The following is a 22,198-nucleotide window of genomic DNA, read 5'->3' as shown; positions in this document are numbered from 1 at the left end:
ACTTGGGTCATCGGTCGGCCTCCCATGGGCCCTTCCACAGGTCCTAGGGGACAAGCGGTGTGTTGACAACTCTGAAACAGGTCGGTTTGGCTGCTGCTTGGAAGCTTGCGTCCATGGGCTTGTCCTTGTTTACTCTTGTTTGACGTGAGCTCCGAGTTCAGGATTCATTCGCGAAGGGCCACTTCTTTTGATCTTGCTTTTTTGATCATGCTGGAGAGAGAGACTTTTGGTTCCCAATTGTTTTCTGAATCATGGCAGCTCTTTAGGGGGCCTCACTGGCCCTGGTGGGGCTTAATCATGGTGCTGAAGTGCTATGGTTTATTCAATAACAGGTGTGTAATCAGAGGCAGGGGAGGCATAGCCCCAGCAGGCTGGGTACTGGGCAGATCTTCCCCAAGCTTGGGGCACTGCTGCTTCCTTTTCCCTAGAAAAGCTCAGGCTACTTCCCAGCCCTCATCCGTACCCGTTAGTCCCCTCCCTCTGTGTTCACAGAGGCTCCAGGTCCCAAGGCTTTACTGATTGCTGTAGTGATGGAGCAAATCCGAGTGATTGGTGACTTGTCACAGGATCGACTGGAGGCCCCTCCACTCCCCTCCCCACTCACTCTTCTCCCCTTGGCTGACTCTACTGTCCTGTGGGACTCATTCTGGTCCCGAGGCCTCTTCTCTGCTCTTCCTGAGATGGCAGGGATGCCTGTCTCACAACACGTCACGTTGGGGTGGGTTTTTTTCAGTTTGAGATAAAATTGACTTAGGGCACCATGTAAGTTTAAGGTGTACAGCATAATGACTTGACACATACATTGCGAATGCGGGGTTTCTAAGAATTGCAGTAAAATATTCATAACACAAATTTACCATTTTAACTATTTTTAAGTGTACGATTGAGTGGCATTGAGGACATTCACGCAGTTGTGCAACCATCACCACCATTCATCTCTAAACTTCCTCCTCCCCAACTGAAATGCTAAGCCCATTAAACACAGGGTCCCCAGTCCCTGGCAACTACCATTCTACTTTATGTTTCTATGAATTCGACCACTCCAGGTACCTCATAAAGTTGAATCATAACAGTTTTTGTCCTTTTGTGACTGGCTCATTTCACTTAGCGTAATATCCTCAAGGTTTATTCATGTTGTAACATATTGCAGAATTTCCTTCCTTTTTAAGACTGAATAATATTCCATTGTATGTATATACCACACATTGTTTATCCATTCATCCCTTGATGGACGCTTTGGTTATTTCCACCTTTTGGCAATTGTGAATAATGCTGCTGTGAACATTGGTGTGTCTTTGCTTTCACTTCTCTTGGGTATATACCTGAAGTGCCTGAAGTACAATTGCTGGGTCATATGGAAATTCTATGTTTAGTTTGCTTGAGGAACCTCCATACTGATGGTATTGTGTCCACTTTGAGTCTGTCTCCCTATCAGACTTCCAGGGAGTCTTCATCTTTGGCTCTGCAGCCCTACCTAGCAGTCTGTCTGGCACAGGAAACACTCACCCAGTGTTTGTTACACTGACTTAACTGAGGAATGCCCTTGTTCCAGCCCCAGAGAACTCGCCCCAGAAAGCAAGTAAGAATTTATGTAAGAGGACTCAGAAGGTTGTGATTTCACTCCCTTACTGCCAGTTTATCTCACATGATAAAGTGAAGAGAAAGCAGGTAACTATTTTTATAGAGAGGAGCCATCTGTGATTTAATTGAGGGTAGAGGACAAGGCTTCTTTCTCTTAAGGGTACTGGATTAGCCCCACACCCAGTGCAGACCTTTTTTAAAAAAATTTATTTTTACTTAAAAGAAATTTTAATATAATTTTTAAAGGTTACTTTCCATTTACAGTTATTACAAAATATTGGCTATATTCCCCATGTTGTACAGGATATCCTTGAGCCTATCTTACACCCAACAGTTTGTACCTCCCACTCCCCCATCCCTATGTTGCCCCTTCCCCCCACTCGTAACCACTAGTTTCTTCTCTATATCTGTGAGTCTGCTTCTTTTTTGTTATATTCACTAGTTTGTTGTATTTTTTTAGATTCTACATGTAAGTGATATCATACAGTGTTTGTCTTTCTCTGTCGAGTACAGTCTTTTTAAGCGCAAGGAAATGTATCCTCACAATCTAAGATTCATCCTTTCAGCAAGCACTAACCAGGTACTTCTGTGTGCCAGGCCTGTGCGGTGCCTGGGGACACAAGGATGCAAAGCACAATTCCTGCCATTACAAGATACAAACGCACACACGTGCGTGCGCATACACACACACACAAAGCAGGATGAATAAGCACCAAGTGCTGTGGGAGTTCTTGCAGGGGGTGTGGGAGACTTACCCCACACTGAGGAAGGTCAGGGAAGGTATCACACCCAGGAAGTGAGGCTGTTCCAGTCAGGGTGCAGCCTGTGTAAAGAGAGAAAGCCCAATAACATCCTTTTTTAAAAAATAAATTAATTTATTTATTTTTGGCTGCGTTGGGTCTTTGTTGCTGTGCACGGGCTTTCTCTAGTTGCGGCGAGCGGGCTTCTCATTGTGGTGGCTTCTCTTGCTGCGGAGCACGGGCTCTAGGCACGTGGACTTCAGTAGTTGTGACACACAGGCTCAGTAGTTGTGACGCATGGGTTTAGTTGCTCTGCGGCATGTGGGATCTTCCCGGACCAGGGCTTGAACCCGTGTCCCCTGCATTGGCAGGCGGATTCTTAACCACTGCACCACCAGGGAAACCCCCAATAGCATCCTTATCTCTCATGATTCTTAGGAGACCCCAAAGATCTCTGCCAGGTTTAAATCCCCCACAATATAAGACTGATGTGTGAGTGAAGCCATAAAAGAAGTTATACTACGATGCAGACATGAGGTCCTGTACAGTGGGTTTTAGTAGCTTATTTTTGAAAGTTTCATAGGTCACTTTGGTCTCATGGCTTTGTAATGTAAAGGTCATTTAAAATTTTCAGTTATATTTGACTTCATATTCTGGGGGAGTATGTGCTGAGGGCAATGGGCACAGACCTTTGGGTTCTTTATGGTCTCAGGGTGTATCCTTCAAAAATGTCACAGGTCGGGAGTTCCCTGGAGGTCTAGTGGTTAGGACTCTGCGCTTTCACTGCTGAGGGTGCGGGTTCAATTCCTGGTTGGGGAACTAAGATCCTGCAAGCTGCACTGCAGGCAAAAAAAAAAAAAAAAAAGTCATGGGTCAACTGTAGGTCAGTGTCTGAGCCCAGAGTGCGGGGGAAATGAGACGGTACAAGGAATGATGAGCAGGGGCTGAATCATGGCAGGACTTTGCTGAGGGATGTGGACCAAGTCCTGGAGAAGATGAGAGACACTGAAAACTTAAGCAGAAGAGGGACATGTACCAAATTTTGGCTTCAATAGATCATTCTGGCCACTGTGTGGAAGGTAAATTGGAGCAGGGGCAAGAAATGGTGAAGACAAGTTCTCAGAGAGCGGAGAATGGTACCCACTTACTGAGCACTCACCGTGCACAAGCCACCATGTTAAGAGCCTGGATTGTTATCTCCCTTAGAAAAGGTCTGGAGACACCAACGGTCTTCAGCAGAGTGTATTTGAATTTCCAGTATCCCTCTCCAGAAGAGTTGGGTCTTTGAGTCTCCACGGCCACGCCAGGGCTGTCCAGAGACTTTGAGGTGGACTTGAGGATGTGGTGCCTCTTGTCCGTCGTTGCAGCGTGTGGAGTCAGTGGGCGTAGTTACTTGAAGCTGCACCATGTGGGGTTGCTGGGCCCAAACCGAGTTAATGGTAAGAGGCTGGGTGGCTCAATCCAGACGGGCCAACACGTGGAGAGAGCTGAGCTGTGACACCAGCTGGGTTGGGGACTGAAGGGAGCCTGAGGTTCGGATGCTGCAGGCAGCTCTCTGTGGTACCCAAGGCTACTGGCATGGGTGTGCTGGGGCCAATGAGAGGAGCAGACAAGGCGCGGATATGACCCATTCTGACACCATTCTGTCCCTTCCCATCCTATCAGTTGGTCTGTGTCTTTTACATCTCCACTGCCTTGCCTTGGCTCTGGTTGTCATTTCTCCCTGCACCATTGCAGAGACCTTCAATTCCTGGTCTGTCCCACATACTCCAGCCAGAATTAACGACTGAGAACATCATTCCAATGGCAGAAACCAACTTTTAATAGCTTACCATCCCCTGTAGAGCACCGAGGGAGGATAAAGTACGTTGTTACGGTTTTGTTTACATTTATTTATTTACTAAAGAAGTTGGCAGATCTTCCCTCTTTGTCCCATATTAATTTGGTTTGGTACGCACCATGTAGCAGGTACTCAAACATATCCAGTGAATCCTTTATAAGAGGATCGGTCTGGAAAGGTTAGGTCTGGGCCTGCTCAGAGGCAGAGGGGTGGACCCACTGACCGTATGGGCTACTTTCCTTTCCTGGGAGTCCAAGTTCTGGTATCTTCAAGGCCTCCTTTCTCTTCCTTGACTCAGATTCTCTAAGATACTTAACCAATGGACAGCCTTCCATCGAGCGATTCCCCATCAGCTTTAAAACCTACTTCTCAGGAAACTACTTTCACCATGTTGTGCTGGGGATTTACTGCAACGGCCGCTATGGCTCACTGGGCATGAGCCGAAGGGCTGAGCTGATGGACAAGCCATTGACCTTTCGGACTCTGAGTGACCTCATCTTTGACTTTGAAGACTCCTACAAGAAATACCTGCACACAGTCAAGAAGGTCAAGATTGGGTTGTATGTCCCCCATGAGCCTCATAGCTTCCAGCCCATCGAGTGGAAGCAGCTGGTCCTCAATGTCTCAAAGATGTTGAGGGCTGACATAAGGAAGGAGCTGGAGAAATATGCCAGGGACATGAGAATGAAGGTAGGTGCAGGGGAGGCAAATGAGCAATGAAAGAGAGTTCTTTCCTCGTTCTCTCTCTCTCTCTCTCCCTCCCTCTCTCTCTTTCTCTATTGCCATGTGCCCTGTGTTTCTGAGATGGTCAAAAGTTTCTTGAGGTTATCTTGCTTAGTAGGCACCCTGTTAAAAAAAAAAAAATCATTCAATTTTTGACACGGACAGTTTCAGTCTCTTTGCATTTACTACTTTAAAAACTAGAGCTAAGCTCAATATAGGTGTTGTAGCTGAAGCAGAGTCTTGGCCTGCAGTTCCTTCTATGAGTCAATCTAAAATGTTAGTCATTTTATACTAAGCCTCTAGTTTTGTTTTATTCTGTTTTGTCTTTATGGTAGGAGTGGCCAGTCATCTCAGTTTCCCTGAAGCTGAGGGGTTTCTGAGGACATGAGATTTTCATTACTTAAAGCCAAGAAAGTCTCAGGCAAGCCAGCATGAGTGGGTCACCCTGCTGTTATAATATATTTCAGAGTCGTGTTTTATCTCTGCTTTGCTTTGTAAGTTGCAAAGCCCTTTGGCATAAAATTCTGACCTGGAGTCACAAAAGCAAACGAAGGAGCATGCGCTCTGCTGGCTTTATATAAACTACACTCATAAGCACTTCTTCCTTCTACCATGTCACTTCCAAGGTGACAGGATGCCTGTTTGTCCCTGCTCCTCCAGAGCTCGTGGAGTCACTGAGAGAGAAAGCCTGTGTGTATGCTGAGACCCGCAGGGGCAGGGGATTATGCCGAATTCAGGCTTGGTTGTGTTTAGCACCTGGGGACTTCACTCGGCAGCACCTGTAATGGAGATTCTGGATCAGCTGGACCCACTCTGCGCATGCGTGTGGGGTGGGAGGGTCAGAAAAGGAACAAGTTGGCTTCTGGGGCAACGTGGATGGGACTTGGCCTTCGCGAGAGGGGAATTTTCTGAGCAACCAAACAGCCCCAGGAGGCTGAGACATTGGGCTCTGCTCCTCTCTCTGCCGTGGGGCAAGGGGCACAATGTAATCCTGTCATCCTCTGGGAAGTGGTACCTCTGCTTCTTGTCAGTGCAGCATGAGAGAAGCACATCAGTGTGTCAGGAGGAGGTCTCCAACTCAGGGCCTTCTAAACCCCGGGATCATGAACGGGCAGGGGTTGAGATGCTGGGCTGTAGGAAGGCACGAGGGCGGGTCTGTTAGGAACCAGCGTGGTAACTCCTTGTATCTCCTCCAGATCCTGAAACCTGCAAGTGCCCACTCTCCAACCCAAGTGAGAAGCCGGGGAAAATCACTGTCCCCACGAAGGAGGCAGGCAAGCCCCCCAAGACGGCTCGGCAGGCGAGACAAGTCGTGAGTAGTATTTCCTCTTCCCCAAATTAAGGCCTAGCACACATGTTTGTGAGGTTGTCCTGGCCCTTGGGGATGAAGTTGTGTCCTGGGCTCGGCATTTGAACCAAATGGTGATCTCCAAGAGATCTGCCCCTCATTCGGTGGATATCTCTTATGCAAAAGGATCCACCATGCACATCACCCCCAGTGCTCTTACCCTTCTGACTGTCAGCTGTAGACACAGTTGGAGGGATAAGCCCCAGATAGTGTGAGACGGAGAACAGTGCGAAGTCCTGACATCATGGAAGGAGCATTGGCCTTAGAGTTAGGAAACCCATGTCTGGAGCCAGCTCAGCTGCTTAAGGAGCTATGGGGTCTTAGGCATGTCATGCAACCTTTCCGGGCTCAAGTTCTCTCACCCCAAAAATGAGATTGTTAGAAATGATGAACTTGCCTAAAACCTTAGCCTTCTGTGCCCAGCAGAAAGTGCAATCGCCCTCCATGGATGGTGGCGTCAGAAATACCACTAGGCTCATCCTCTTCCCTGGTTGACTGTATCCTCCCCTGTTTTAGCCCTGAAGCTAGTGATTTCACACCTGCATCTTAGTTCAAAATGACCCACTTAAGAAATGATGGATTGGAGATGCTGAGGCTACCCAAAGTAACCAGTGATAATCCACTGGCAAATATGTGGGTCATAATTACACTGGGAAAAACTACTACTTTGACTAATACCAGCAGCATGCTGTGTCTGTCACATGGGTTCTCACCGTGCAGGGGACCGAGTGGTACAGGGCACAGAAGTCAAGCTTGGGCCCCGGCTCTGCTGCCTGTTAACCTTGCAGCCTGGGCAAATCCCTCGGGAGCCTTAGTTTCCTCATCCGTCAAAGAGGATAAAAATGCTTTCCTTGCCTATATCACAGGGTACTGTGAGGATCAAGTTAGAAGACGTAATGAGAGCGATTTGTTAATGGTGAACTGCTGTACGCAAGCATATCATTGTCACATCAGTTCTGTAGAGGGAGAAGGGAGAGTTGTACGGTTTTCCTTTTTAGATGAAGAAAGCAGAGCACAAAAAAGGTTTGTCATCTTTTGCTGTGTCGTGTAGCTGGCCAGTGATGGCACTGGGGCCAGAACCCAGGTCTCTTGACTCTGGGAAGGTGGCGGGGGAGGGGAGCATTGGTTCTGTTTTTGGAAGAATAGGACAGGACCAAGTATTGTCAGTTCTGAGGAAGGTAAGGTTTCCTGTTCATCGCCCCTCCACCTCCCACTGCCAATCCCAGGCTTCAACCTCTACAGCCAGGAAGGCCTTGGGCAAAATGACTGGAACCCAGGGTTTGAAAGGGGAGGAATGACGAAGCAGGAGGGTCAGGTGCTCCTGTAGCTGAAGGTCAGTCAGGGTGGTTTCAACATAGGTGTGTCTTTCTGGGGAGCAGGATGGCTTCAAGCCTTTCATACATGGCCTCTGATGCTGTTCCTGCCCCTGATGCTGACGAGCACCCTTGACCTTGACCCTAACCCTGTCTCTCCTCCTCTCTGATTCTAACATCCATTCATTGCTGTCCCTGAACAAAGTAGCAGTTGTCTCACAGGACTATGGACATGTCAGCCCTTCCCAGAGGGTCATTTGGCATAGAGTGAGTGACCCAGAAATGGGAATCTGGTGGCTTCTGAAGCAGGGGAGGGGGCCCTTTAATCTGATTGATCATCCTTTCTGCCCGTGGAAGCCTGAGTCCTTTCCTGAGGGGCTCCCACTCTTAAGCAAACGTTGAGCAGTCCATAAAGTCTTTCTCTCCCCTTGAGACTCTGGCGTCCAGGGTACATGAAACCCTAGGCATTCTACCTGACGGATTTATGCACAGAATGGCAGCCGTTGGTTTTTAAGGCGATTCCTGTCCGAGTCATTTTACTTGGATCCACAGGAACTTTGCAGTCCAAAATATACTAAGTTTTGAACCAGAAAAAGTTACTGTGATTGCCCAGGGATGGTAAAGCCAATAAGATCTTAGAAACTGGTTGTAGAGACAAAAGTCAGGATGACAAGCTGCTGGTGATGGTGGTGGTATTGGTGGTGGTTTGAGTGGGGTAAGAAGGTGAATTTGAGTTTGGACTGTGGACTCTGAGGTGCTTCTTAGGCACCCAGGGAGCGGGGTGTTTGTTGTAGCTGAAAATGCAGATCTGGAGTTGGAGTATGTTGGGAAATAAGAGATCATGCTTTTAGAGCCATCTCCTCAGAAGTGACATTTGAAACAACAGCTGGATCAATTTGCAAGGAAAGAAGGGAGAGAAAAGAGAAAAAGAAGTGATGTTAAGGTCCTGAGTGGGCCAGAGGAAGAAGACCCAGCGTAGTAGATGTGGAAGAAACAGAGGGCGAGAGAAAGGATCAGGGGTGTGGAGGCGTACGCCTGTGCCCGCAGAAAACGGTGGGGAAGAGGGAGGGTTTAAGGGGGATGAGGAGGTAGAAGTTGACGACCGTACATCAGACGGCTTTGATCCTGCTGGGGAAGGAGGCCTGGTCATCTGGTGGGAGTGGAGGAGGTGGGTTATCAGTACAGGGTGAAAAAAAGGGCTGCACACAGGGCCCATCTGAGGAGAGACGGAAGGATCCTATAACCCTGTTCTCAAGCTTGAGCAAACCTAGAACCCCCCCGGAGGGCTTGTTCAAACAGGTTTCCGGGCCCTGCCCCCAGCCTTCCTGATTCAGCAGATCTGGGTGGGGCCTGAGAAGGTGCCCTTCTCACACGTTCCCTGGTGATGCTGCCGGCCCAGGGACCACACCTGGAGAGCCACCGTTTGATCAGTCAATGTGGGGGAACTGATTTGGGGCGTGACTTTAAAAAAAAAAACGGAACGTCAAGAGGAAGGTCCTACGTCTGCTGAGAGGGGCGGGTGAGGCCATTGGGTGTGGTTCAGGGGCTCAGCCCTGCCTGGTCCTGCCTGGGCCTCTGGGTAATGAGGGTGCTGGGGTGAGGTTAGAGGGTGCGACCGTGGTTGGGCCCCTCTGAAGTCACTCTGGGAGGAACCCAACTGGCCTTTCTCCTGTGGGCCAGATAGAGAAGTCCTGTTCTCAGTCATCCCCCAGGCCATGCCCCTGCTCTACTCTGCAGCTACTTTGTCGTGCAGCCAAGGCACGGAAGCGCGCCGGGGCCTGCAGAGGACGGCTGTTAGACTGCCTAGGATGTGAGTGCAAAGCCCCTCTCTAGTGTCAGGGCCCACCCTCCCGAGGCGTGGGAGTGGGCCTGGGAAGGGGGAGAAAGACTCCGGAGAGGGCGGTCGTCCCCGAGGGGTCAGGAAGGAAGACGTGCAGGGAGACGAGATTCAATTCCATCAGCCTCCTTCGTGCCCTGAATTGGTCCCAGCTGTAGCCGAGCAGGCCCCAGGAGCACACAGGTGGCGGCTCATGGTTCCGTGAAAATGTAAACTTTTCCGAAACGGTGAAGAGTGGCTGCAGCCAGCCTCTGAATCCCTTGGACTCATGACCCTTCTCCGCAGCCCCTTCTTCTGGGCAGAGCCCTGGTTCCCAGGAGTCTTCCTTCATAAACTCCTCCCAAGGGTCAGAATATGGGGATTTGTTTTTTCACAATTAGGGCCAGGTGGCCTTGGTTGTTTGCCCATCAAGGGAACCCAGGTGGCTTGTGGGTGCTTATGGACAATTTGATGTGAGCAAATCCAGTAAGACCGCGGTTATTCTTGGTGGTGGAAGCCCCTGCCGCTTCTTTTCTCCTAGTGCCTGGAGGTCAGGAGAGGAATCTAGAGGGCAAATATCTTGGCTGAAGTTTCACAGTGGATGGAGGAGTTACAAGGAGGGAAGGGTCTCTCCCCGGCTCCTCCTAAACCCTGACTTCTGGGTTGCAGGGCTGGGTGAGGGATGGCAGGGGCCACCACGTAGGAAGAGAGGGAAGAGAGATGCAGGAGGTGAGAGTAAAAGGAAGGCTGTGAGAGGTGGGGACCACGGGAAGAACTGAGCACCAAGCCCCTCCATCCCTCTCCAGCTCCCAGCCTCCGCCATTGCAACAGACTAGAATCCAGGACAGCCTGGTTCCTAGAGGTGTGTCTGGAGAAAAGCAGCTTCTCAGCTTCTACCCATGGCCTTCACCAAGCAGGCTTTCCTCCAAGTAATCTTGCTTTGGCTAGGAAACGAGAAAGTGACAGATTTGACTATGACCCAATAACTCCATCAAACTCTGGGCATGGTCGGGACTAGGAAGGGTTTGGTGATTCTCACTGTGTTATTATTTCAGCATGACCTAAGGCCATCAAGTCATTTCTAAATGTGTTGGGTGCCACAGGGAAGCCGGGGAGTGGCCCAAAGGGTGGAAAATTACCATAACAGGCAAGAGGCCCATCAGCTGTGGGGCCCCAGCCCTTGTCTGTGTGTGGATAATTTTAGTGGCTTTATATCCCCAGCCACCACCTCCCTGCAGCTGGAGCTACTTCCAGCCCTGCATTCCTCTCCATTTTTGCACATGTCTGAATAATCCTTCTAGGAAGGAGGATCGGTGTCACTGGGTTGCCGGAGAGTCAGCTGAGTGGGAGGAGGGCAAGTAGCAGTGACTACGTTAGTGTCAGCTGAGACAAAGTTTCGAGAGAGAAACAGGGACTCCACCCTTCCACCCACGAGTCCTTTCTCGTACTCGCTGCTCCTCTAGGAGTGTTTAGAGAACCGTCCGCACAGAACAGTCAGGCTGTTTCCTGAAGTTCTTACAGAGTCATGGAGATGGAGGTTGAGATCTAGGTGTAAAAGGCCTTTACCGAACTTGAACCAACTCCTTTACAACTCTGGGCCTCAGTCTCCGCTTAGCTGTTCACTGGGGGGTGTTCACAGAGGTTCTCAACAGGAGCCAGGGCGCCCCCTGGGGGAGAAGGGTTAGAAGTGCAGTGGGAGGGGAGGGTTTTGCGTATCACAGTCCTGGGAGCCAAGATGGTAAATGCCCTGCAAAGCTATGGACGACCATCCTCCCCCGTAAAGAACCATTCCACCTAAAATGCTTCCACTGAGAACCCCCAGATGCTCCCTGGGGTCCTTTCCGTCTCTGACAGTCCACAGCTCTTGGCCTGCTGACTGTAGCCTGAACCCGGGGGAGTGGGGGTGAGTGGACAGTGGTTTTCTGGCTGGGCTGCCTGTGTTCGCATGAAAGCAGCTCCTACCAACTGGAGTGACCCCGAGGAGCATTCTTCTGAACTGGGGCGAGAGTCCCTCGGGACCCACGAGACCATCTTTGTCTTCTCTCCCTGTCTGCCTCCTTTTTTCCCCCTCTGTCTCTGCTCTCTTCTTTGCTGTTCACGATTTTTTTTTTTTTCCTTCTCTTTGATTTCCCTTCTTTGTCATCTATCTCGAGGGTACTTCGTGCCTCCAGTGGGCTTTACTCACCCTGCTGGAGACCCTCAGGGTCGCAGAGGTTACTCAGCCCGGTGAGCGGTCTCCTGTCACTGCTGGGCCGCAGCTGGTTGAGGGAATTCCTGCGCCGTTCCATCACCAGGCTCATGAAGATGACTCCAGGCAGCTGGTTGAGCGAGACCCTCAAGTCATTAATAAATGAAGTCATGATGTAGTCATAGGAGAAGCAGTTTGGTTCCATGATCTAATCACATCGAACATATTTTGAATGGGGCCCAAGAAGTCATTCTCTATAGACCCCAAATGAGAAAATCTCCCCAAGGGAGGAAAGGGGAAAATTGCCTTCACATGGAACGTAGCAGGGGCACAAAGAGGGAGAGAAAGCTAGGAAGGTTATGGAGGGAGAAGTAAAACCTCCACGATGATGTGGGGTTTCTTTCCAGGAGCCCAGAGAAGGTAGTCTCCAACTCAGCGGCCCGCCCTGCTTCGTTCCCCAGGGGATTTCATATGGTCCAGGGTCCCCGGGGATGCTTGAAGAAACCAAGATGGAGTGATGGGCCTTATCAGGAAAGACTGCCTCTGGCAGAGTGAGCCAAGAGCCTCCAGAGCTGACGATTGAAACAGTCATGCCGGGTTGGGGTTCCTACAGGGCTTCTCTGCCATGGAAAGGGGAGGTGAGATCAGAGCCTGGAAGCTGTGCCCTGGAATCTCAGTGGCCCATGGCTCTTGGTCTCTGGCCAGAGCTCCTGCCTGGGGAGGGCTTGAAAGAAAGGGCAAAAGGCTGGAGGATCTCTTCAGAGCCACATCTCTTTTGGCTCAAGCCTGTCTGTTCACATAGCAGCCTCAGCTGTCTGCCCTGTCAGCTGCTAGCAGTGGTGCCTGCGGTCCTGGGAAGTAAGGAATGTGAGCGAGGCGCAGGACTGGCTTTGAATGAAGGTGACAGGTGGGAGGGAACCACCCCGCCATCCCAGTGTTCGTCCCTGAGGCGTACCCACATAGGCCGTGAGTCCTAAATCAGGGCCTGGCCTGACCTGACTGCTGCCAGACTAGACCAGAGAGGAGGGCCTGGGGTCTCCCTGAACTTGTGAATGCTGGGCCAACACCATCCCTGATTTAGTCCGTTCCACACCCTTAGCACTGAGGACCGAGAGATTAACATTGCTCCTTTACCATATATCCCTTTCTCAAATCCAGAGACCACAAGGATCACAGCTAAACTGGTCCTTGCGAGTGTGTGGTGTGTGGGGACGGTGCGTGTGAACACGGGCACGTGCACCCCGCACCCTGAGGGGTTGTGACCTCAGGGGAAACAGGAGCAAGAAGCGTGAGCAGCCTGACTGATGGTCTGTGCGTCCCCATCAGGCGGCCCTGAACTGGACAGAGCTGGGCCCTGTCCCTGAATCAGTATCTCACACTCGTAGGGGAGAAGCAAGAGGTAAATTTCCACTGGAAGAAAGGGGAACGGATTCTGGCTCCACTGAGCTGCCGTTTGTCTTGGTAACCCCGAGACTTGCAAGGTGCTTGGCACAAAGTGCTGCTTAATAAATTGTTGTGAATGAATAAGTAGCAAGCAAGTTTCAGGAGGCCTGCTGTCCGGCTGCCACTCAGGCCCTCTGACCCATCCTGCCCAGTGACGGCTTGGGGGCTGGGGAGTTGAGACGTGAGGAGAGGAGATGCCCCAGACACAGCCCTTAGTCAGAGGGACAGAAAGGGCACTGCGTGGTTTTAGGGAAAACCCTGTAGGCTTTTCCTCCGCTTACTGCCTCTTTCCCGAGAGCCAGTGTCACACAGACTACACGCCAACTCGTTGTTCAGCCCCAGGATATGATGTTGTCCCCGCTTCTGTCCCCAGCATGCTGCCATCACTTTCTGGTTCTGATGCTTCTTGCGGCTTCAACATCCAATCTAGCCGAGCTCTTCCTCCTCCCTGAGGCTGCCTCAGGGTTTGTGAAAGACACGATGTGCCACCTGGAGATGGTTCACTCTCCCCGAACTGTCAAGGTGTAGTTAGCGAACACGAGGGGGTGTGGTGAATAGCAGTGGCACGTCTCGCAGAATACCTTCTCCGTGGAACAGTTGCCCTGTCCTCCGCCGCCCACCTCCCCCTCTGCATAGCTCCGCTGCGGCTGACTCCTGGGATGCAGGCCTGAGGGTGGGGCTGAGGGTGGACCTGGGACCAGGCCATCCAGCCGTCACCCTGGTTCACCCTGGATACAGGTGAGGCTGGGATTTTCCATTTGTGCTCGGAGAGGAGCGCCCCCTTTTCCATCCACAAAGTGCATCAAAGGAAACCTGAAGTCCCTACCCCGCTTCCCCTAAAATAGAAGGTGCCCGAGAGCTTTCCAAAGGAGAATCTTTGATTTCTTTTCCTTGTTTGGACTGGGGAGGGGTTTGGAGAAATATATTGTTCTAAAATAATAACCCTGGATCTGATGCGAGGTTCTGGGCAAGTGCAGACCCGGCTGAATCATCATCCTGGTGCTTGTGTTTCTTAAAAATAAACCCCCTTGCAATATTCTAATTATAGCCAGGGGAGCACTTGGAAGAGGCCTCTCCACACAGAATAGCTCCCCCAGCTCTGGCCCTGAGACGAGCTGGCAAGGACTGAACAGTATTTCTGGCTAGGTCCACGGGCAGGTGGCATGCTGTGATAACTCACTTCTGCCCTTCGCCAGGCCAGGAAATTGTAGCCACTGTTGCTGAGAAAGAAAAGGGTTTCACCTTACGGATAGGTCACCAGGAATCTCAGTTTAACTCATTTTCTGCCAGTGTTAACCTTTTTTTTTTTTCCTCTTCTGGGTTCTGGGCTCTTGGGGGAAGGTGGGAGGGGTGGAGATACAGAGGAAGGAGACAGCTTAGTCGCTTTCCATTGGAAGCCCCCAAGCTGTCTGTCGTTGCAGAACCACATTCAGCTGTACAAGTAGGCAGGTTCCCCAAATAGCTTTCGGAGATAAGGTAAAGCCTCTCTTACACAGAAAAAAAAAATTCTTCCTACTTGTTAATTCTTCAAATGGTGTCATGGTGGCTTGAATTCCTGGCTTAGGACTTTGTTAAAATAAAAATATCCCATGACAAACGTAACAGAATGAAGTCCTATCAGCCGTTTACACGTTAGTCAGAACTAGACCAAAATTTATCGAGAGGTACAGGTGCGCAACAGTGGGGATTTACAGATGAATTTACTTGATCCCCGCTCTGAAGTTGTTTGCAGTCTCTGAGGCAGGCACAAGGATTATGAACCTTCGAGATTCTTTAGCAGATGTACAAAAGGAAACACCAGCACATACAGAGCAAGGAGCAGTGTGCTGTGGGGAGAGGAAGTCAGAAAATACTGCAGGGGAGAAGTGGCATCCGGGTTGGTTCTTGAAAGGATGACAAGAAGACATGTGGGAGGCATTCCAAAAGCCAAGGTGCAGATGCAGGAGTGGTCTGATGTCATCTTCAGATGCTTGGGAGGATACTTTGCGTGGGGAGCGGGAGGATGGGGGCCACTTTGCATCTTGGTCAAGCGCATGGGCTCTAGATTCTGGGGAAGAACTCTGGTTTCCACCACTTGCTAACCACACGACTTTGCTTTGAGCAAGCTTCCTAACTTTTAGTGCCTCCCTTTCTTTCTTTGTAAAATGGGTCGTAAGGGTATCAGCGCCGTAACATTATGGTGAGAATGAATTCACCCATGTAAACTGCTTAGAACAATGCCTGGCACAGAGTAAGTGCCTAATAAATAAAAGCTATTTATAACGGTGATTTCTCAGCACCTGGAAGGTGTGGGGAACTGGTGGAAGTGATAAGGAAAGGTTTAGAAAAAGGAGGCCAAAGAGCCCCAAATTATTTATTTATTTATTTATTTTTGGTCACACCGCACGGCTCATGGGATCTTAGTTCCCTGACCAGGGATCAAACCCGGGCCCCTGGCAGTGAGAGCGCTGAGTCCTAACCCCTGGGATGCCAGGGAATTCCCATAAGAGCCCCTCATTAAAGTGCATCTGTTTTCAAGGGTGCTGAGAGCAGAACATGGGAAAGGTGAAGGGAGAAATTTTCAGGGCACAGAAAGTTCAAAAAATATGAAAATTCTGTTCCTCAGGGCTGAGGGGCTCCAAAACGAGGAAGCCAGGAGAGTGGCCAAAAAGTGGCTTCTGAGGAGGTGGCAAGCGTGTGGTTTGTGCCTGTGGCCTGTCGCTGCAGTGACCCCAGGGAAGCCCTCGTTACAGGGCTGAGTGGGTGGGGTTTGTTCTCTCCTTGACCTACCCTGTCACCTGTCCTGCCACTGACTTTCCAGCAGATGCTGTTGGTCAGGGGACCGAGGGAGAGAAAATAGGTCAGTGCAGATTTATCCCAACACCTGAGAAATGATACGAAGCTAGGGTCTTACTAGCATCATTCTCATATATGAAGGGCAGCACCTTTAGAATCTTAGAAGGAGGAGAGGTGTGACTTAGTGTTGAGGAAGATGCCAGGCCAGGAAGAAAGCATGTGCGAGAAAGGTTCGGAAACTGGGGTGAGCTAATTGGTAGGTGCTGCAAGGACCATGGAGCAAGGGATTCTCTTGTTAAGCACAAGGGATTGCTAAACTTTCAGAGGCAATGGGAGGTCTAAAGAGCTGCCATGGTGGAAAATTATTTCAATTGCTATAGGAAATGATCCCTATTGAATCCTTTTCTAAAGCAAGGAATGCACATGGGTACTTCAAGCTTATCCTTTGGCCAGTGGATTTTTTTAAAAAATAAATTTATTTTATTTATTTTTAGCTGCATTGGGTCTTCGTTGCTGCGCATGGGCTTTTCTCTAGTTGCGGCGAGCGGGGGCTACTCTTCATTGCAGTGCGCAGGCTTCTCACTGCACTGGCTTCTCTTGTTGCGGAGCACGGGCTCTAGGCGTGTGGACTTCAGTAGTTGCAGCACGTGGGCTCAGTAGTTGTGGCTCGTGGGCTCTAGAGCGCAGGCTCAGCAGTTGTGGCGCATGGGCTTAGCTGCTCCGCAGCATACGGGATCTTCCCGGACCAGGGTTCGAACCCGTGGTCCCCCGCATTCGCAGGCGGATTCTTAACCACTGCGCCACCAGGGAAGCCCGGCCAGTGGATTTCTGACTACTGAATTTTCTAAAAGTGGGGCACACTGCGGAGGGGGGAGTAATTTACCTTTCTAACCACATTTGCCTTAGGCTGATGCTAACTTAAGGGGAGTCAACTTGAGGGAGAAAGTCCCATATTAGCTATTTGTAAAGACAGCACCACACCAGGCAAGGAGACAAAACAAACTTCTTTCAGGCTTTATGACAAAATGAACAAGATATTGATACATACGGACTGTGGACCTGGCTTGTCTGCAAAAACCCTAGTTCTCCCCACATTAGTTGGCCAAGGACTAGGGCAGAAATATAAGTTTAAGTTTGAATCCTCAAGCAAAAGCGTGCTCCCTTTAGCCGTCAACTCAAGAATGGCTCTTGCAGTGGTCCCTGGGAGCCACTCTACCAGGCCTGAGGCAGTGGCTCTGTTTATAGGGAATGGCTAATCTCTAGGGCATGTATGCGCTGGAGGACACCATTGCCCTGAAGGTCAGAAGCCTTAGGCTCTTTGATACAATGAGGGGTGTAGGCAAGGAAGTATTGGGATTTCTACCCACAGTCGACCATATTTATCAGCATCATCTGTGTATCCTGGGCACCATAAGAAGATACACAAAGGAATGAGAGGCATGATTCCTGACCAATAAAGCAGGGCACGTGGTCCAGCTGAGAAGTAAGCCCCGTGAAACCGAGACAAGAAAGGTTACAAGTTATTTTAGTAGTGCCAAGTAGCAGGTCAGGGAAGGTTTCTGGACCACTTTGGATAATCTAGTTTCAGAGGGGATGATCATAGACTGTTAATGACTATTCAGAAATGGGACATCTCTGAAAACAAGAAAGGAAGGGAGAGAGGGAGGAAGAGGGGAGAAGGAGGGCCAAAGAGAGAGAGAATGAGAATGAGAATGTGAGGGGTGGTAGAATTTGTTGCCGAAACTAAGCCTGGTGTCCTTTATCGAGCAGCACCCTATGTAGAAGCTAGCTGTTGATTTCTCGTTCTAGAAACACTGAATGAATTGGACCACATTCATGCCAGGGGAAAAACAAATTTACTGCTAGGAAATCTTTCAAAGGTATAAACCAAGAAACTTTTTAACAATTATATTTTCATTTTGGTCTCTCTCTTCTTTTTTTTAACACTTAAGACAAGGTTCAAGTGTAACCTAAAAATGTCTTTGACCTTCTTGTAAAAACGTGAAACTTTTCAATTAGAACTCAGACATACTGGCTTACAATCTGGGTTATGTCTTACCAGAGAAGGTGAGGAGGAGGCTCATTTTAAAAATGGAAAAAATTGTGAGATAAATCATGAGAACACTTAGGTATGATTTTATACTGGGACGTCACCTAGGAAGTATCTTTAATGAAGACAGATGATGTGCTACTGAATGATTTCTTTCCCCACCTTGAAGTACTTTCTTACAACTTCCTATAAATGCTTGGGTGTACTGTCATATTGGAAAGTGCTTGAGAAAATGTATTTAGGGAAGAGAGGTGATTTGCCACTGAATGATTTTCCACATTGACCTGCTTTTACAGATGAATTCTAAAAGATTCATCCTGATTTTATACCCTCAAGCCTGGAATAGTGACTGAGAATCTCCACAAGAACCTGAGTCACCTGAGACATCTTGTAGGTGCTGGGCTTCCCCAGGGCACCGACACGAGGCGGCCAAGGTTTCTAGGAGAATTTGGTTCAGATGTTCAGTTCTACTGTAGTCAAACTTTTTTAGACACTTGCAGGGTTTACAGAAACTAGGTTTCAGAAGTTACAGTGTGACCAAATTCAGGCTTAAAGTTGAACAAACTCATTCAGCAACCTGTAAATTTTTTTTGAACTCTACATTGAAAGCCTATTAAAAGGTTCCTTAAAACCTATAAAGGTGGACTTCAGAAACAAGAGGTGGAGTTGGGAGCGAAGGCTGGTGTGTGCGTGTAAGGGGGGAGGGGCAAATACCAAAAGGGTAGAGGTCCCTGACAATACTAAATGATCTTTCTGTATCCCTTCCCCTCTCGCCTACCGTCTTTTACCCTTAGGCCTGCACTGCCTGAAAAGAAGGTGGCTGATCTCAGCACTCTGAATGAAGTGGGCTATCAAATCCGAATTTAGGCCAGCCGTACAGCCGGCAACAGGGCTTCTGTGGTGCTTCTGTCTGCACTTTACCCAGCATCTTCAGGAGGAACTGCAACTATTTATTAAGAACTTGTGAATTTTATTTGTAAGGGTTCACTTGGAATAGACTCTGAGTGGGTGGTAACAATTTACTTTAAAAAAATTCACGAAGGGACAACCACGAAAAGGCTAAGTAATAAACCCCACTGGGGTCAGACTGTCTCCCTCACTCCAGATAGAAAGGATAAGACCATAACTGTAGTTTTATATTTTCCCATTTACCTACATTCTTTTGTTTTAAACAGCAGTAGTAAATGTTCATGAAACCCTCTCTCCCACTTTTGATATAGTAAGGTAACTCAATCAGTATTAATATCTTTTTCAGCAATAACAGCGGCAAAGATTGGTGTTTTTTTTTTAAGCAGTCAATATTACCTCAGCATCTTGACATCAGATATGCAAATTTAATGGTGTTTTGTTTTTTTATATTCTATTTGTATTGTTTCCCCAATATTTTCCATGGGGATCTCCACAAGGTTTGGAATTTTTTTCCTGGTGCACACATGCGATGAAATTTAAGGTATTATATGCAAGTGTTTTACTAAAAAAGCACTGAAATTCTTCTGGCAATACGGGAAACCACTTTCAGGACCTTGGAGTTACTTCTTTCTTAAATCTTTCTTAAAGCATTCACTGACAACAGTTTTTGTTCTTTCAAAACAAAACAAGAAAAGCACGTTCAGAAGCTAGTCTATGTTCTGTCACTAACATTTAAACTTTGCAGAGTCCAGCAAAAAGCACACAGGGTCATGAACTGTTACACAAATTTAGCAGTATTGCAATTACCTCTGACAGTAACACACTCAGAAAGACACAGGCCAGGAGTAGATGAGTAGGTCTTGAGAACCAGCTAAACTTGCTGATCCCATTTCACCTGATTTCGAAACTCTAAGTCAGGCCTCGATTCTGAAGGACCCACTGTTGTTAGAGATGTGTTCTGATGTCTTATATTAAGACCAAATACAACACGATGTGATTATTTTCCAGTACCTTGCTTTTAGGTACCACTTCATGATGCTTAGGAACTGGTATTGGAAAATACAATGAATTAGAGAAGCAGAACCTTTTTTTTAATGGAAAAGTCTTCAGGTACAGTGTTACACCTTACAGTGTGATTTAGTCCACAGAGCACAGTAGGAATATCCGGCCTGCATATGGTAGTTACAGTGTAACTTCTGGCTGCAGACCACACAGAATAACTCTAACAGCATACCAAGTCTCTATGTTATCAAGAGTACAGCTTACGTTTCATTTGTTTGATCTTAGCAACCATGCCAACTCATGAGACCAAAAGGCATATTTAAGTGAAGTCTGCTAGTCAACAAAAGTGTTATTTCAGTCTCAGTGCTTCCCCCTCTGGTTTTCTTTGACTGAAGTGTACATCTCAATTAGATTAAAATACAGCATAAGTTAAACATTCGGAACTTAACCACTTTCCTCAAGAATAGTACTATCAGTTAGCAGAGTTTTAAATGAGTTATCTTTAATCTTCACAAGATGAGCCCATTTGCAGCCTCATGGCCACATGTATTTAGATGTTTGCAGTCGCCAGTGAATCATTTCATTCTCATTCTAAAACAATACTGACTTAGCTCTCTCTAGATGAAATACCATCATCTGTTTATCAATCTGAAAATATTATATCCAATAAGTAGACTACTTATAACATTGCAATCATTCTAAGAGCTTGGAATAGGATTTTCCAAGTATTAAGTACTGTCCAATCTAAAATATGGAATGCCAGTAGTTGCATAGCCTCTTGTTTCCCACAGAAAAGGGGAAAGGAATAGGAATACAACCTGTTTCTAATATGCTGATGTATAAGCCTTAAACTGCAACTGGCTTGATGATTCAATTAGTAACCTGATTATTCCACACTCATTTCTTGATTTTAAGATTCATTTCCCCAAAGCAAGAGTTAGTCACAGAAACATGAAAATAAAATGTTCTTGGTTGTTATTCTATTTTATTGCCTATAGGAGTATGTTGATTTCTAAAAGATATGAGAAAGGCACCAACTCCTACATTCTAGTGAAAGTAATCTAATTGATAAGGCAAAGAAAAAAAAAAAGACATGATTTACCCCCTAGAACTGATTTTAAAACTGGCTATAATTCAAAGATAAAAAACAAAACTATGAAGTGATTCTGAAATCTAGTTTTTAAAGTTATCAATGCAAGAGAAATTTTATGCTTAAGCCATTATGGCAATACATGCAAAGTTAAATGAATGACAGAAATTTTGATTCTAGACTACATGTTGTGCTGTTTTGAGTACACTTTATTTCAGAAAGTGAATTTAGTATTTTCTATACACTCTGAAATCATGAGCATTTCACTTTTTTCTAAGTCAATTATTTCATAAGGATTTTATTAATAGATATTGGTAATAGAACTTTGGAAATCTTAATTCAGTATTCTACTATACCCGAGGCTTTTGTAAGCTATAGTTTTATGTACAACCTTGTACAGATTTTTTGACATGCAATTCAGAATCTTGTTTATTCTTTGGACTTTGTTTGGCCGACACATTTTTTTTAAATCTTTTAAGAAACTGTGATTGTTTTAGTGGGTATTTTTCTAAGTAAATGAAAACTTGTATAATGGTATTTTAGAGAATGCCAGATAAGTGCATGTTTCAAGTTAATGTTTTTCTCATCACTTGTATGTTTATACACAGCATGGGACTTAATATAAACCATCCTGGAAAACTCAAGGATTGTTTTCCTCTAAAAATATAAATGGTGTGTTGTGATTTTTTTTCTTATTCCTCTTATTACATACTTGTCCTAGTAAACTAATTTATCACTCTCTCACCCTTGTTGTCGTCCACAATTTTCAGACTCTGTGTTAAACATCACTCTATTTTGGTGTTATCTTAATTCACTTATATTTTGGTATCACCCTAAGTAATAAAGGCTGAAAAGGGTAATGAAACAGTTTAGAAGAGGCAACAAGTCAGTTACACAGCTTAGTACATCTACCACAAAATCTTCAGGCACAGATGTATTAGTACAATAATTTATTAGGTAACTCGTAGGGAAAAAGTGCAAATGACTTGACGTGAATGTTTCTCCAACCCCTTGAACTCTGGATCTTAGTTTTTTTATGAAAGCAAAGGGTTAAAAGCAGACAGCTGCTAAATTCCAAAAAAGATGACTTCAAACACACATACTGATAGCAAAAGCTACAGTAAAGCCAAAATTTCATTACTCCACAAAATATCCCTTTCTATTTAAAACTTAAATAGCATAGGGAATTCCCTGGAGGTCCAGGGGTTAGGACTCAGTGCTTTCACTGCCATGGCCCAGGTTCAATCCCTAGTCAGGGTTCAATCCCTGGTCAGGGAACTAAAAAAAAAAACAAAAACAAAAAACCACACACACACACACACACACACTTGGACAGCATAGCACTTGAGACTGGGAGATTTGGTTTCAGCAGTTAACCAA

The 22,198-nt window shown here is 47.2% G+C and overlaps 1 protein-coding gene across 3 annotated transcripts in view; it reads left to right on the top strand.

Annotated features, from left to right (window-relative positions):
- The window catches only part of VASH2 (vasohibin 2), a 35,883-nt gene extending 14,407 nt beyond the window's left edge, over positions 1-21,476 (top strand). For all 3 annotated transcript variants that reach the window (XM_036872014.1, XM_036872005.1, XM_036872022.1), the window contains 3 exons: positions 4,470-4,851; positions 6,081-6,196; positions 18,612-21,476. In XM_036872014.1, the coding sequence (XP_036727909.1) occupies positions 4,470-4,851; positions 6,081-6,196; positions 18,612-18,684 (571 nt within the window). In that variant the 3' untranslated portion in view covers positions 18,685-21,476. The remainder of the gene's footprint in view (positions 1-4,469; positions 4,852-6,080; positions 6,197-18,611) is intronic.
- Positions 21,477-22,198: the final 722 nt, after the last annotated feature.

Source organism: Balaenoptera musculus, chromosome 1 (assembly GCF_009873245.2).
Source record: "Balaenoptera musculus isolate JJ_BM4_2016_0621 chromosome 1, mBalMus1.pri.v3, whole genome shotgun sequence".
In the NCBI taxonomy this organism is placed as follows: domain Eukaryota; kingdom Metazoa; phylum Chordata; class Mammalia; order Artiodactyla; family Balaenopteridae; genus Balaenoptera; species Balaenoptera musculus.
The sequence above is the reverse complement of the archived record's forward strand: the minus strand, read 5'-3'. Positions and strand labels throughout refer to the sequence as shown.